Source organism: Sebastes umbrosus, chromosome 20 (assembly GCF_015220745.1).
Source record: "Sebastes umbrosus isolate fSebUmb1 chromosome 20, fSebUmb1.pri, whole genome shotgun sequence".
Lineage (NCBI taxonomy): Eukaryota > Metazoa > Chordata > Actinopteri > Perciformes > Sebastidae > Sebastes > Sebastes umbrosus.
In genome coordinates, this window is record NC_051288.1 from 15,847,214 (window position 1) to 15,863,163 (window position 15,950).

General features: G+C 39.0%; 1 protein-coding gene across 2 annotated transcripts; it reads left to right on the forward strand.

Moving 5' to 3' along the window:
• The first annotated feature begins 3,094 nt into the window (after nt 1-3,094).
• Nucleotides 3,095-15,773, forward strand: LOC119479142 (gap junction gamma-1 protein-like). 2 transcript variants are annotated; one of them, XM_037754423.1, is made up of 4 exons: nt 3,095-3,212; nt 3,721-3,835; nt 6,672-6,745; nt 13,166-15,773. In XM_037754423.1, the coding sequence occupies exon 4, from the start codon at nt 13,219-13,221 to the stop codon at nt 14,596-14,598; it is 1,380 nt and encodes a 459-aa protein (XP_037610351.1). In that variant the 5' UTR covers nt 3,095-3,212; nt 3,721-3,835; nt 6,672-6,745; nt 13,166-13,218; the 3' UTR covers nt 14,599-15,773. The 2 variants fall into 2 exon arrangements, with proteins under 2 accessions (XP_037610351.1, XP_037610350.1); XM_037754422.1 differs by lacking the exon at nt 3,095-3,212 and adding an exon at nt 3,478-3,636.
• Nucleotides 15,774-15,950: the final 177 nt, after the last annotated feature.

Genomic DNA, 15,950 nt, shown 5'->3' on the forward strand with positions numbered 1-15,950 from the left:
GTGTTGCAGACTTAAGCTGGGAATACACTGTACGATTTTAGAAATGTTGTTGTGTAATTCCTGTTTCTACTGTACGAGTAGATCGTTTGCGATGCAAAGCCAAATCTCACGATTTATTTGCTCACACGCTACTGTCCGATCGTCAGACACGACCTGAGTGCTCATACTGTGCGTAGCAGAGGTCTGTACGGGTCACAATGCTAACAAGGCAGAAATGGGCTGCCTTGATCATCCGTGCCATCCTGTCTGTCTGATAGATAGATAGATAGATAGATAGATAATATCTTTATTGATCTCGAGGGAAATTCAAGTTTCCAGTATCACAGTTCCATATTGCAAAACATGTTCGTAAAAAGGCAGTAAAAAAGTTAGTAGTGCAAAGTACAAAAAAATATACCAGATATAAAAATACAAGGAGATGAAGAAAACTGTTAAAACTGAATGCCGGCGTATATGAACTTGCCGTGGCTAGAAAGACGTGTAGGCAGACAGTATGGCTTGTTCATTTTGCAGAGAGAATTGGAGGTAAGCTAGCTACGTTTTATTGTATCTATTGTACATTGTTATCTTGATAGCTATGCTCGGATTACTGCAAGAAAAGCAGAAGAATTCCCAGCTATAGTAAAAAGTCACGGTCCCTCCTGAACAGTTCACACAGCCCACCACACATTTCTCAAAGTTGGGAAGACATTTACGAGGAGGTCACATGGTCTGACACCACCACAGATTAAAAAGAGGATCTTTCAGAGTGTCCTTGTTGCTGACACGCGCAATGCCAATAAAATGTGTCAAAAAACACACTATAATTCCAACAATGCAACTAGATAGCATCTTTTTATCAGAGCTGCGGTGCCTGTTAACCGCCCTCATCTTTCAAACTTCACACCCCCAGTTTGTACACAGACTGTTCACATCATCAGGGTTATTTTCTAGCGCTTTAGAAAGCTCCAAACCAGAACTACAGATGACATTATACAGCTGTTTTGACAAGCTGAGTAGTGTTCTCCATGATAAGTAAACTGACCTTTATGTGTAAAATTCATGGAGTGCCCCTTAAAAGCAGCTTGTTGAGGAATTGATAGCTGAAGGCATAAAAGCTCCTGATTTGTATCCAAAAGCCTGATGGAAGAAGATGAAACAAGCTGTTGGTGTCTGCTCAGTCTCAAGCTCCGTCTAAAGACAACAGTGTGGTAAATATATGTGTTTTATGAAATCTCCCTTTTCAATAAAGCTCTAAATCTTTCTACCGTTAGTGCAGCCAGAACTAGAAGGAACAGGAGGAAACCAGAAACTTTGCGATTAACCTCCGTACAAAAAGGTGGAAGTTATCAACACGTGTTTTCACATGCTCTGCTGCACGGTGAGCGAACGTCAAAGTCATCACTTCTCACGAGATAAACTTCCACATGTACAGTACATGATGACAGATGAAGACAAAGATGAAGGAAGGAGGTCATAACCTTTGAAAATATGTGGCTACAGAATAATAGACTGTGTGCTGTGTAATGTTTTTACATAGAAGGAGAACTGGTATTTCCCACACAGTTGTGATTGCTTTGGCATTCAACTGCAGTTATAAAAGGTGACGTATAGATTCAGCGATGCAGTGAGAAACGGTCGGGCACCAGCACGCAGAAAGTTTTCTAGCATAAAGGGCAGCCTATATGGCACTACATTATGTTTTCTCAATTTTAAGGCCACCTTAGAGGGCACTACATCATGTTTTCTCCACTGGAATGGCAACCTAGAAGGCACTTTATCGCATTTTCTCCAAAGAAAGGGCACCCTAGAGGGCACTTTAACATGTTTTGTCCACTGGAAGGGTAACCTAGAGGACACTTTATCACGTTTTCTCCACTGGAAGGGCAACCTAGAGGGCACTTTTATCATATTTTCCTCACTGAAAGGGCATCCTATAGGGCACTTTATCACCTTTTCTCCACTGAAAGGGCACCCTAGAGGGCACTTTATCATGTGTTCTCCACTGGAAGGGCACCCTAGAGGGCACTTTATCATGTGTTCTCCACTGGAAGGGCACCCTAGAGGGCACTTTAACATGTTTTGCCCACTGGAAGGGCACCCTAGAGCAGCTATTCTCAACTACTGGGCCGGGGCCCACTGGTGGGCCTCAGAGTACCACCTAGTGGGCTGCGGAGGTGTTGACAAATGGTTAGATTAACCTCTTCAAAATCCAACGGCCGCTATTCTGTTTTTCAGAGATTGTAGCAGGCGGGTTTTAAAGCTAGAGGAAGGGTACTGGAATGATATGAAACTAAAAATCCTAATGAATCCATTGGTACCGACCATGCCATGCTAGCTTTCCGGGAAGGAGGCTAAATAACACCTTAAAGTTACGCTAAATTTTGGCAAGGAAAAACTGGCATGGCCATTTTCAAAGGGGTCCCTTGACCTCTGACCTCAAAGTATGTGAATGAAAATGGGTTTTATGGGTACCCACGAGTCTCCCCTTTACAGACATATACACTCACCGGCCACTTTATTAGGCACACCTGTTCAATTGCTTGTTAACACAAATAGCTAATCAGCCAAACACATGGCAGTAACTCAATGCATTTAGGCATCTAGACGTGGTGAAGACGACTTGCTGAAGTTCAAACCGAGCATCAGAATGGGGAAGAAAGGGGATTTAAATGACTTTGAACGTGGCATGGTTGTCGGTGCCAGACGGGCTGGTCTGAGTATTTCAAAAACTGCTGATCTACTGGGATTTTCAAACACAATCATCTCTAGGGTTTACAGAGAATGGTCCGAACAAGAGAAAATATCCAGTGAGCGGCAGTTGTGTGGACGGAAATGCCTCGTTGATGTCAGAGGTCAGAGGAGAATGGGCAGAGTGGTTCAAGATGATAGAAAGGCAACAGTAACTCAAATAACCACTCCTTACAACCAAGGTATGCAGAATACCATCTCTGAACGCACAACACGTCGAACCTTGAAGCAGATGGGCTACAGCAGCAGAAGACCACCCGGTACTAGCACCGGCCACTTTATTAGGTACACCTTGTACCTAATAAAGTGGCCGGTGAGTGTACGTCACAGATGCAGTGACACAAAATGGAGCTTTTTTTTTTTTTTTTAACGAAAAGTGATGTTGGAGACAATCCTGCTCCAGTAAAAGCTCCAAAGCCTGTGGTGTGGAAATATGACCCTGAATAGTTTGGATTCATATTGGATGGCAGTGATGGGAGAGGGTAAGCTGAATATTTACACCTGATAGTGGCATATAACACATATTTATAGCCCAGTTTGTCATTTATTTGGGAAGGTGGTCCTCTGAATTATTTTAACAATCAGAGGTGGGCCTCTGATTGTCTTTGTTCGAATATGGGGGCAGTATTTTTTTTTTTTTTTTTTATCTTTTATAACAATGTGAATAAAGAAAATTGCCCATGCTTGACTCTCTCTCTCTCTCTCTCTCTCTCTCTCTCACACACACACACACACACACACACACACACAAACCCCTCCTTGCCTCTTGCACCAGCCTGTTTAGTCTTCCTCTGCTGCTCACACAATCAAGCTTCTCTCTCCTCTCCAGTCGCGTCTCTCCAGGATACATACAAAAAAAGTCAATTTAAAGCTCAAACTACTAAAAACTCACCCTCACTTAAAACTGTGAGTACATTTTTATGACTCAGCGTCTGCATCGCACTTTTGTCTGTAATTCGGCTCTGAAGATTTGTATTCTCCTCTGCACAGAAGTACCGTATCTGCCCGGTTGATGTGTGAAGTGTGCCCGTGGATGAAGCTCTCTGAGCGGCGCCAAAACGTGCCTGTAAGAAGAAGAGGTGAAGCCATGGTGAAGTCACTGGAGGTAGGACAACATCACTTTGTCTATTGTGTTTTACAAGGCTTTTTAACTTACTGTAACGTGACAAATGTACTTGATAATTATTGTTAGTCTTAATAAGCATTAGCCTATATATTTTTGTCAAGGTTGAAAACGAAAAACAAACCTCTAAGTAAACTTTTTGAGTGTCTTTCCTTAACGTTAGCTGAATGTTAGCTCGACGTCGTTAGCATTCTAAATGATGTCTCGAGACATCCAGATGTGGTTTTGAAAGTGCAACTAACCAGCTTATTATTTTCATATATATATAGTTATATATATATGTATATATATATATATACATATATATGTGTATGTATATATATATATATATATATATATATATATATTCACATATATATACATATATATATATATATACATTCAAAATGATGTCTAGGGACATCCAGCTGTGGTTTTGAAAGTGCAACTAACCAGCCTATTATTTTCATATATATATAGTTACATATATATGTATATAGATATATATTCACATATATATATGTGTATGTGTATATATACATATATATATGTATATATATATATGTATATATATAGATATACATATATATATATATGTGTATGTATATATATATATGTGTATGTATATATATATATATATATATATATATATATATATATGAAAATAATAGGCTGGTTAGTTGCACTTTCAAAACCACAACTGGATGTCCCTAGACATCATTTTGAATGTATATATATATACATTGTATATACAGCTCTGGAAAAAATTAAGAGACCACTTGTAATGGTCAAAGCAATGTGAAAGACTGGTGGAGAGCATGCCAAGATGCATGAAAGCTGTGATTGTAAATCAAGGTTATTCCACCAAATATTGATTTCTGAACTCTTCCTTAGGTAAAACATTAGTATTTTGTTGTTTAAAAATTAATATGAACTTGTTTTCTTTGCATTATTCCAGATCTGAAAACACTGCATCTTTTTTGTTATTTTGACCAGTTGTCATTTTCTGCAAATAAATGCTCTAAATGACAATATTTTTATTTGAAATTTGGTAGAAATGTTGTCAGTAGTTTATAGAATAAAACAAAAATGTTCATTTTACTCAAACACATACCAATAAATAGTAAGACCAGAGAAAATGATAATTTTGAAGTGGTCTCTTATTTTTTTCCAGAGCTGTATATATGTATACACACATACATATCAGAAAAAAAGTGAAAAACACCATCACAATGTCCTAGAACTAGGGCTGTCAATCAATTAAAATATTGAATCACGATTAATCGCATGATTGTCCATGATCAATCGCGATTAATCACACATTTTTATCTGTTCAAAGTATTTCATACTCTTATCAAAATAGGAGTGGTCAAATATGCTTGCTTTATGCAAATATATGTATATATTATAGGGCTGTCAAAGTTAACACAATAATAACGCTGTATGCAAATGCTATATGCTATATCCAATGTTCTGTGGGTACCCACGAGTCTCCCCTTTACAGACATGCCCACTTTATGATAATCACATGCAGTTTGCCATGTTATGATTTGAGCATGTTTTTTATGCTAAATACACTACCTGTGAGGGTTTCTTGACAATATTTGTCAGTGTTTTGTGTTGTTAATTGATTTCCAATAATAAATATATGCATAAAGCAGTATGTTTGCCCACTCCCATGTTGATAAGAGTATTAAATACTTGACAAATCTCCCTTTATGGTACATTTTGAATAGATAAAAAATGTGCGATTAATCACGATTAACTAAGGACAATCATACGATTAATCGCAATGAAATATTTTAATCGATTGACAGCCCTATTATTCATTATTAGAAATCAATTAACAACACAAAACAATGTCAATATTGTCCAGAAACCCTCACAGGTACTGCATTTAGCATAAAAAATATGCACAAATCATAACATGGCAAACTAAAGCCCAACAGGCAACAACAGCTGTCAGTGTGTCAGTGTGCTGACTTGACTATGACTTGCCCCAAACTGCATGTGATTATCATAAAGTGGGCATGTCTGTAAAGGGGAGACTCGTGGGTACCCATAGAACCCATTTTCATTCACATATTTTGAGGTCAGAGGTCAAGGGACCCCTTTGAAAATGGCCATGCCAAAATTTAGCGTAAGTTTGGAGCGTTATTTAACCTTCTTCGCGACAAGCAAGTACGGTGTCTTCACTCTAGCTTTAAAAAATGAGCCCACTACAACCTACAACCTAAACCCTAAAAATCGCAAATTGCATGAATGTGGTAAAGAAATTAGTGGCGCTAAAACGAATTTGCGTTAACGTGTTATTATCGGGTTAACTTTGACAGCCCTACCTGGAATCCAACTCAAATATTACTGGAGCTTTTTTCCAAATAGATTCAATTAGCTTGTTAACTTAACACTGATATAAAACAGAGAAAAGCAGCAAATCTTCACATTTCCAAAACTAAAACCAGATAAAGCTTGCCTCGTTTTTCATATGTTACTCTGTCCAGCTGATTAAGTTAGTCGACTATTCATTGCAGTACCCTTTGATATGAAAAAATTAAAAATGAAAAGTGAAAAAATTACTAGTGATGATCAGAAGAACATATAAGCTTAAACTTTGGCAACTTTGTCATCTTCAGTTTTTCTTTTAATCTTTTCATTTTTTTCTTTTAGCTCTCAAACTAGAGGCAAAGCAGAGTTAAAGTTAAAACATGAACAAAAACATTTACATACATGTGCTACTGAAAATCACCATGAAACTCTCAATCAACAATGCTACTGTCAAATATAAAAACTGTGATTAAATACATGTTTTATGGTGTTATCATCTCTGTTCACTTTGCAGGCACATGGGGATTGAAATATCTCTAAATTCTGGCCGGAAAAACAAGGAGGACCGGGTGGATAAAACAAAAAAAGGTAATAACATTCACTTCATTATGCAAAAATGCAAATAATGACATGATTGATGAATGTTTTTTCTATTATTATTAGTTTTAGTTGTTGGGAAGACGGAGGAGGAGTAACAGGAGCAGTGCAGTTTGTTATGAAATGAGGATTAGTAGAAGTATGTAAAAAAATATAATTCTTATTTGTAGTCTACTTAGTTTTCAAACTATAAATATGTTACTTGATAAACATATCACTTGGTTAAGATAAAATCCAGAAACCTGTCATTGTCTGTCTGTGCAGAATTATCCTTATAATGATAATCAAATCAAATATACACTAATATTAAAGGCTAATCCTGCAGAGGAGGCACGATACAATTAATGTTTGTGTTTACGTTCATAGTAAAATAACATATGGTGAAATGTGAAGGTATACAAAGTAGGTTTCCCCCTGAAAAGACTCTTAAATTCATGCCCTGACACTAAGAGCATAATAACAACTGAGACACTCTTGTACCAGGCATTAATTCTCCACTTCTTGTAGTACTACTGGGTAGATCCCAGCTCTTTTTAGCTGGATGATTGATTTTTGTATGAAAGCTGGCGTACTTGCATTGGCGTCTTCTTCATGACAAATTAGCTCTTCATGCTAAAGGCTTGTGTCTAGATCAAGTTATGTTGTGCACACACATACTATACATCTTCCGTGTGTAGTTTGACGTCTTTGAGTAGATGGCTGTGGGCTGCAGGTATGGATATACAGTGATGATAGATGAGTTTGGGTAATTACACTTGCATTTCCTCCAGACAGAATGTTTATTGAAGTTTGCAGAGACGTATGCAATCGTGGTAATGAATCTGCTTGTTATTGTCATCGCTCTCAGGTCTGTTAGTTTTTCATCTGCACTAAATGCACAACGGTGAAGTTGTACAAAACGTATACTTAGCCATGCTCTGATTTATGTAGAAGTCCAGTTTCGGGGCATCTTAGGGATCTAAAGCTGGGGAACCACCAACCCGACATCAGAGAACTAGCGCCGACGAAGGCCGTCTGTTGCGTCGCCTCACGTCGCCTTTGTTTCTGTCGACAAGTTGCACCCAAACACACCACAAAGACTAAAGCCGACGACCAGTTAGCACAGACGTTCTGCGCCTGCGTGAGAGGAAATAACTCTCTACACCAGCAGGTCGCTGTAGTCTGTATTTGTCATTCAAAAAGGGAAACTGGAAGACCAAGGACTGCGGATATATGCTGATGACGGCTTATAGCTGAAACACGTTTGTTTGGTTGCCCAGAATAAACTAAAAAAGTCTCTATCTGTGAGTGCCGGTGATTTGTTTCTTCTGTGGATATACAAGCCGTTGTTATGATACGTACATGAAACAAAGCGGCGTTTACCGACCATTTTCACACCACTCTCACTCACCACTTAGCGTCATTCCAGATGGCCATGTCGTTGTGAAAATATCTGTGTATTGGTATGATCAGATGAGATAAAGATGAAAAATGAGAAGAGCCTTCTGTGTTTTTCCTTTTAACTTTACTTGTTGGCTTGCTTTCCACATGTCCGTTTCTCTTCTCGTGCACTGATACGTTTAAGCTGAACCGCCAATCAGAGGGATTTGTCTCTCCGACAAGCGCCACAGATTCAACATCCTGAATTGGCTAGAGCCGACGGTGCGGGACACACCGAAAAAAAATAGGTCGACGGACGCTCACTGACGGCCCCAAACTGTCTATCATACCCAAAAGGGTATTATGCGAATCTAAACACTTTTTCCCGTCAGCTTTCTAGTTTGTAGTATGTCTAATTAAGAAAAAAAAATACCCCCAAAATATACCTTTAAAAAAAGGAAGTGTATTGTCAGCAGACTACAAACTTTTTACTATCGCCTTTCAAGTTATTAGTGGTTGAGTGTTTCATACTCAAAAGACAGGTTTTGGGTAAAGCATCACTTTAACTGTTTTTAAGGAAACCACAAACCTTCATGTTCACAGCTTGAAGCCCTCTTAGATAGGCATGTATGAGCCTGCCTGCTCTTTAAAGTAACACTCCTCAAATACTTATTTTACTGGCGCTGTAGGAAACTGGAGGCTTTTGGTCTGGGTCTGGGAGACATGTGGGGGAAAATGCAACGTATCACCTTCAGGCTTTCGATGTGGCACTTCTAGCAACTTGGGCTATGGAGCTGTTACTACTTTTTGAGACTAGGCACAGGGCTTGACATGAAGCTTTTATGTCCCTAAGTGCCTGAGATGTTTTATCGATAGCCAAACTTACATGTCCGAAATGGAAAATGTAGGCCTATTAAGAAATAGATAAAATCAATAGAGATTTGGCCAATTCTTATAATGTATTAAAGTACAAAACATACAATTAATATGCTCTCCTCAAAACCACAAGACTCCATTAACAGAAACAGTAATTTTACCTCGTTGATCAATGAAAAAACCATATTTCTTTGTTAGTCTTTCCACTGTTCCAACAATCATCCAAATCTGGTTTTGGTCAAAATAAACCCTTAATTCATTGACTTAGATGTGAAAAGAAACTGCCGTTGTATGCTCTCCTCAAAGCCACCAGACTCCACCGACAGAAACAGTCGTTCTACCCCGCTGATCATCGTAAAACACACTTCATTCAAACTCAAGGCAGCAGTTTTACGTAAAGACATCTGTAGGGTTCATTTTCTGGTCCGCTTTACAACTGCATTCGGTGGTTTTAACATAGATACTTGCCAGAAAAAGTGTTAACAGCAGGCTCTGATTGGACGCATACATGTTTTACAAGAGAGGATGGAGTGTTTATCACAAAATCTGGCACCAAAAGCTGAAAGGTAATCATTTATACACATGTTCATCTTATTATTCCATTAGTTTGTGTCTGTGTTTAGAGGGTTAGGCTTTATTTAGGCTGTATAAAGTTGTTGTCTGACTACTAGTGTTGCAAATTACAAGCAGTATGGGGAACCCCTCATCAAAATGTTTACCTGCAGGGCCAATAGTTGTTCATGTTTAGTAAAAACATGGAAAAAGTTCTTATTTTTGTGTCATTACTTTCATTCAAGAGGATCAGTTAGACCTAAATCTGTTTGTTTTTTTTACATGTTATTCTAAAGTTAGGTCTTACATACTGTAGGATTGTTTTGACTTAAAATACCGGATTTTATGGCCTGTAATTTCCTCCGTATTGCTGTGCAGCAGCATGATTTACCTTGCTGATGAGCTGAGCTGAAAATGAGCAGTGTGAAGGATTGCTCCCAGTTTCCTCCCATGCGAGACTTGTGTTTGGGTGGTGATAGCTGTTCTACTGGGCCTCCAAATTGCGCATTACACAACAAACGTGGCCAGATGTGCAGTTTTAGAGGGCATGTGACTCTTAATGAGACAGTCAGGACTTGTTTTCTTTACTGAGTGAGACATAAGGAGGAGGCATGGTAACAGCAGCTGGATCTGGTTCATAGGAGTTTTTTGTTTCTTTTTATTTTTGTGTCAGTATGTGTGTCAGTATGCCCATTATAAATGACATGGCAGTGATAGAATTTTTCAGTGGCATGTCATTGATAAAAGTGTGAGAGCTCTGTATACTGTATGCACTTGTATAAATGCATTTTAATCTGAGGTTGCCATGAGTAGTGTATACTGAAAAATAAAGTCACCTGAAAAGCAACTTTTTAAAGTAATAAATTCTCAATTTGTAATGAGTAGGTCAAATTAGGGCAGCAACTAACAATTATTAGTATTATCGATTATTGTTTTGATTACTCAAGTAATTGTTAGGGATAGGCATCTCAAGCAAAAATACTATTTAGATAGTCACTGGGAACTATTCGATCATTGTTTAGTCCATAAAATTTCATAAAAATAGTGAAAAGGAACATACTCAAATGTCTTGTATGTATTCAATTCACAGTGAAATCAGTAAACCCTCACATTTGAAAAGCTGGAACAGCAAAAAAAAAATTCTTTGACGATTTTCAAGCAAACAGTCAATTATCAAAGTTTAATTTATCATTTCAGTCATAAAATTAATAACTAGTGGTGTAAATCACAAGTTTCATCACGATACATTATTAAATTGATTCTTTGGATACAATATTTGCTGATATCACAATGTGTGCCACGATACTATTTTGATTCGATTCAATTGCAGTGGCCTGTGATCAATATGAGACGATAACATATGCCCATTTAACATAATGAGTTATATTTATATCAACTCATAAAAAGCAACTAAAATATAATTTGACAATTTTATTACTGGGCTCTGTAGGAAGGACGTGCGCTTGGATGGAAATGATAACACAGACATGCCAGGGGAATTTTCAAAATAAAGGCGTATCTTAAAAATGATGATATGTATCAATGTTTTCACTTTGCATCGATGATATTGGATCGTTGATAATTGAATCAATATATCGATACAAATTGATGTTTCGTTAACACCCTTAATAATAACAGCAAATCCCATGTTACGGTTTCATGTTGTCAGGCACACCTATGGAAATAGGCCTAATTTAGCCAAATGGAGTGGTCACTCTGAAAAACTGTGAGCTGTTTGAAAGAATAGCTTTTTGATTTAAACCCTAAACACTGAAACAAGCTTTTTTTATTTTTTTTTTATTTTGCCAAACAGTATGATAACATAATTGACTTCCGACAGGGACAGCCCCAGAACAACCTCAAGGCTGTTCCTTTATCACTGGACCTTGTTTGCCTCAGTCTCTGTCCGCTGTTGGTAGATGGATGTCATGTGCATGTTAACACAAGCAACCGTGCAAGAGCCGCGGTAGATGGAATATATACTGTCCTAAGAAACCCTCTGAACTCATATACACACACACACATGCAGACATAGTGTGCCCCACTAAAGTCTGAACCTTTTAGATTTCCTCTAACATGAGTGACTGGTGGAAATGTCTGCTGCGTACGTTTTGGGCAGATGGATGTCTGCAGGTTAAACAGAGTTATTTCAGGGTTAGGTACAGTATGAGATGGTGTAGTTCAGTAGAAGACTAAATTTGACTGAGAGAGAGAGAGATACTGTGTAGACTAATTTCAGTCATACACAGTGATTTCATTCTTTGGTTTTTCATCTTTCAGACGTTTGTGTGTGTATGCTGCTTCATCTCCATGTAGCCTGTATACATGTTAGCTAACCATCTAGTGTGCGACGGCCTCAGAGCATCTCTTTACACCAGCCTTGTCTAGCTAATTACAGCACATGTTAGCACGGAGCTGAGCCATATTTAAAGCTATTATATGTAGTCCATATTGCTGTTGTGTTGTTCCATCTGTCCAGTAATTAGAATCATGTTCTTTTTCTGCATTATATGTGAAAAACAATGTTTATGAGGGTAAAAACACATTTAAAAGTTAAACAAACAACTAGGCTAAATCCCTTGTTGTACCTCTTATCTAAGGAGGGTAATGTTAAGAAGTGGTTAATGTCATATATTAGTATGCAAATATTTATAATGTCTGATAATAATGTCTTATATTAATGTGCTAGTGTCATTATGGATAATCAGTGAATGGCTTTACTCTAGTTTATGTTCTGTGAATTCATGTCACATTCATTAAGGTATAAAATGGTGGATACATTTGAAGTTAATTCACATTCCACAGCCGATAGAAACCTGATATTAAAGGTCTTGCATTTTTTATTTACTGAAACATCAACAAACCACAAAAGAGTTTTGAAATAATAACACTTTTACTGTTATGCATTCCCCCTCACACCACTACTCTTTATGTGGAATACTTCCTCGATTATCATAAATAGTAATATCAGTACTTGATATTAATTGTCCATTTAGTGAAAGAATCATTTTTAGTTTTTAGTCTATGGAACATCTGGATGGTCAGACATAGTAACATCAACCTCATTTAAAATGCCTATCAGGGACGTTCAGTTAACAATAGCAATTATGGTTAGACATTCCATTGTTGTCATTACTCTTCCCTGTGTGTACTAATGCCAAGAGTGTGTTTAGACATGAACTGTGGGGCACAGCTATTAAAAGAATAAAGGATAAACTTGTTATTATTATGGAGAAATGCACCATTTGATAACCATGTACTGTATACTGTAGGAAAGTGCTTAAAAGTGCACTGACAAAACACTTTTTGAATACAGCAGAAGAGTGTGTGGTGTCTTTATTTGTAGAATTAAAATGTGTCTATTATGTGTTTGAGGAAAAGAGAGACAAATTAAGAGACACACACAAAAAGACACATTAATAAATACGCTTTTATTTCATTTTTCTCTCCACATATTAGGTGCCTGATTTCTTCTACTAAGTTGTGAGCAGATATTTTGCTTGTCTTTAAATGGGAAAATACTTTACTATAAGAATGTCGAAGTGAATTAGTATTAATGTGGGTGCTTTCCTTATAGTGTTGTCTGCATGGTACAGAGTTTAATCATTTCTTTTCCCTCCACAGTGGAGTAACAGGAGGTGTATGCTGCCTCTCGCTGTAGTTTCCCTGCCACTACCATGAGTTGGAGTTTCCTGACTCGGCTGCTGGAAGAAATCCACAACCATTCTACATTCGTGGGCAAGATCTGGCTCACTGTCCTCATTGTTTTCCGCATCGTGCTGACGGCCGTGGGAGGGGAGTCCATCTACTACGATGAGCAGAGCAAGTTTGTCTGCAACTCGGGCCAGCCGGGCTGCGAGAATGTCTGCTACGACGCCTTCGCTCCGCTCTCGCACGTCCGCTTCTGGGTTTTCCAAATCATTCTGGTGGCCACACCTTCACTCATGTACCTGGGCTACGCTGTCAACAAAATTGCCCGGACAGAGGAGCAGACAGGCGGCGGGGGAGTGAGTGGATTTTCGCAGAAGAAACCCAAGAAGCCCTATCTTGCGGGCAGAAAGCAGAATAGGGGCATTGAAGAGGCCGAGGATGACCAGGAGGAAGACCCGATGATCTATGAAATGGCAGAGGTGGAGAGTGACGGTGGTGGAGCGTCGAAAGAAAAAAACAGTGGTGATCGACAAACTAAGCTCAAGGTGCGCCATGACGGGCGCCAGCGTATCAAAGAGGATGGACTGATGCGTATTTATGTCCTTCAGCTCCTGACGCGATCCTTGCTGGAGGTGGCTTTCTTGTGTGGACAGTACGCCCTGTATGGATTCGCCGTGCCTCCCACCTACGTGTGCTCAGACCTGCCATGCCCTCACAGCGTGGACTGCTTTGTGTCACGGCCCACTGAGAAAACCATCTTCCTCCTCATCATGTACACAGTCTCCCTGCTCTGTCTGGCGCTCAATATATGGGAGATGCTTCACCTGGGCTTGGGCACCATCTGTGAGATCGTACGCTCCCGCCGGGTGCGGTTTCCCGACGATGAGCTGTACGGGCTGACGCGTGCACAAGGAGCTCTTCATGAGGCGGGGTTGAACGGAGAGGATTACAGCAGCTCTGCGTTTTCTTGGAACGCACCATCAGCTCCACCTGGGTACAACGTCGCCATCAAGCCTCTTCTGGTATCTACGGGGCACCACGACCAGCCACTACCCATCACTGATCTCACTAATGCCAAGCTGGCGTGCCGGCAGAACCACGTGAACATTGTCCAGGAGGAGCGTCAACAGTACACCAATAATGATGAAAACCAGTGCAGAGCAGGGATGAGAGATGCCCTCAGGGGTGTTGACAAGGACATCCTTCAGCCTCAGAACAAGCTGGAGGCTGACAGTCCGGCCTACAGCCAGCAACAGGGCCACAGTAATAACCACAGCAAGCCTCACCGTGAGCGTAAACACCGGCAGGCCTCCAAACACGCCTCAAGCAAGGCAGACACGGACAGAGGCAGCAGCACCAGTAGTAGCAGCAAATATGGAGTCATAAAGGGTTCTGAGTGGATCTGAAATACAAACTGTGACTTTTGTTATTTTTAAACAATGCAAAGCCTTCTCAGACCGACACAGTATTCGCATTTGTGTGTCCAAACTGTGTATAAAAAAATGGACACGGCACCCAATTTACATTCTTTTCAGTAGCATTCATACCATTAAAATAGTTAGGTGATTATAAGGGCTTATTAGTGTCAGGATCTATCTTGTACAAGTCCACTGATAGCTCTGTCCTTGACAGCCCCAGGGCATTAGCATTCAGGTTTCAGCAGCCTTGAAACGCAACAGTACAAGAGAGATTCTGCTTCTAATGTGTAAACGGAAACTTGTATGAAAACTATTGAAGACAATGTAAAGGAGATGGGAAATTATGTAATCCTTTAAGTCTGTGACAAAGCTGGATAAATATGTGTTGCCGCCGTATACATCATACAATTAAAGTAGTAAAAGTATGAAAATAACTTTGTATATTTTGTTAAATAGCTTTTGCAGGAAGATGTTGGTGCTGTCTTTGATTCCCTCCATGCTGTAACCTAAAGGTGCCTTAAACAGCCAAAGTGCTGCTTCCTATTGACTCTGCATCACTTTGTCACAAAACGTCCTCATCACTATGGACCGAAAACGGAAGCTGAGTCCTACCTACTGTCTACGTGACTAGTTTCATTACCATCCATGGGTTAAGCTTTGAACAATATTGTTGTTTCTGAGTATGCATAATTGTATTGATATTTTCACCAAACCAGGTTTGATGTGGGTCCATTGATTTCCCCAGCCATATGTGGGTTTTTTTGGAGAGAGAAAAGAAGTTCAATGGAAGTGTTTGGCAAAGTTTAATGACCTAACCGTGTTGTTAAAACTGTTGTCAGTGTCTTATTGTTAAGCTGTTACACTTTTTGACATTTTTTTTGTTTGTTTGAAGTTAATGCTATGAAGGTTTTCTGCACCATTAGTACACTAGTTTGTGTAATTTACATGACAAAACATAACCAGTGCATCTGGCCTGTTGTGTGTTTTTTTCCAGGCCTGGTATAAAGAGTTCCTTGTCATTAATACAACTTTTATTTGCAGATTTTCAAATTGAAATGTCATTAAGGCTAGTCCTTTGCACTGTGCCAGTGTTTTTGTGAGAAAAAAAGGTATTTTTATGAACAAAAAAGTGCATGTTTTGATTAAAGAATTGATATTTGTCTTATGGTCTTTGTCGTACATTTAACAATGATGGTGTCATGATATTCAAATTGACAATGTAGTTTCTTAATTGAGGTAACTGTATTTACAGACAAACTGCCCCCTGCTGGACAGGAATGGATAAAACATGAACAATTTCTTCTCTTCAATGACACTGGCTTTGATCATCAAGTTGAAAA

Coding starts and splice junctions, on each gene's coding strand:
- LOC119479142 (XM_037754423.1), top strand. CDS start 13,219: ATGAGTTGGAGTTTCCTGACTCGGCTGCTGGAAGAAATCCACAACCAT.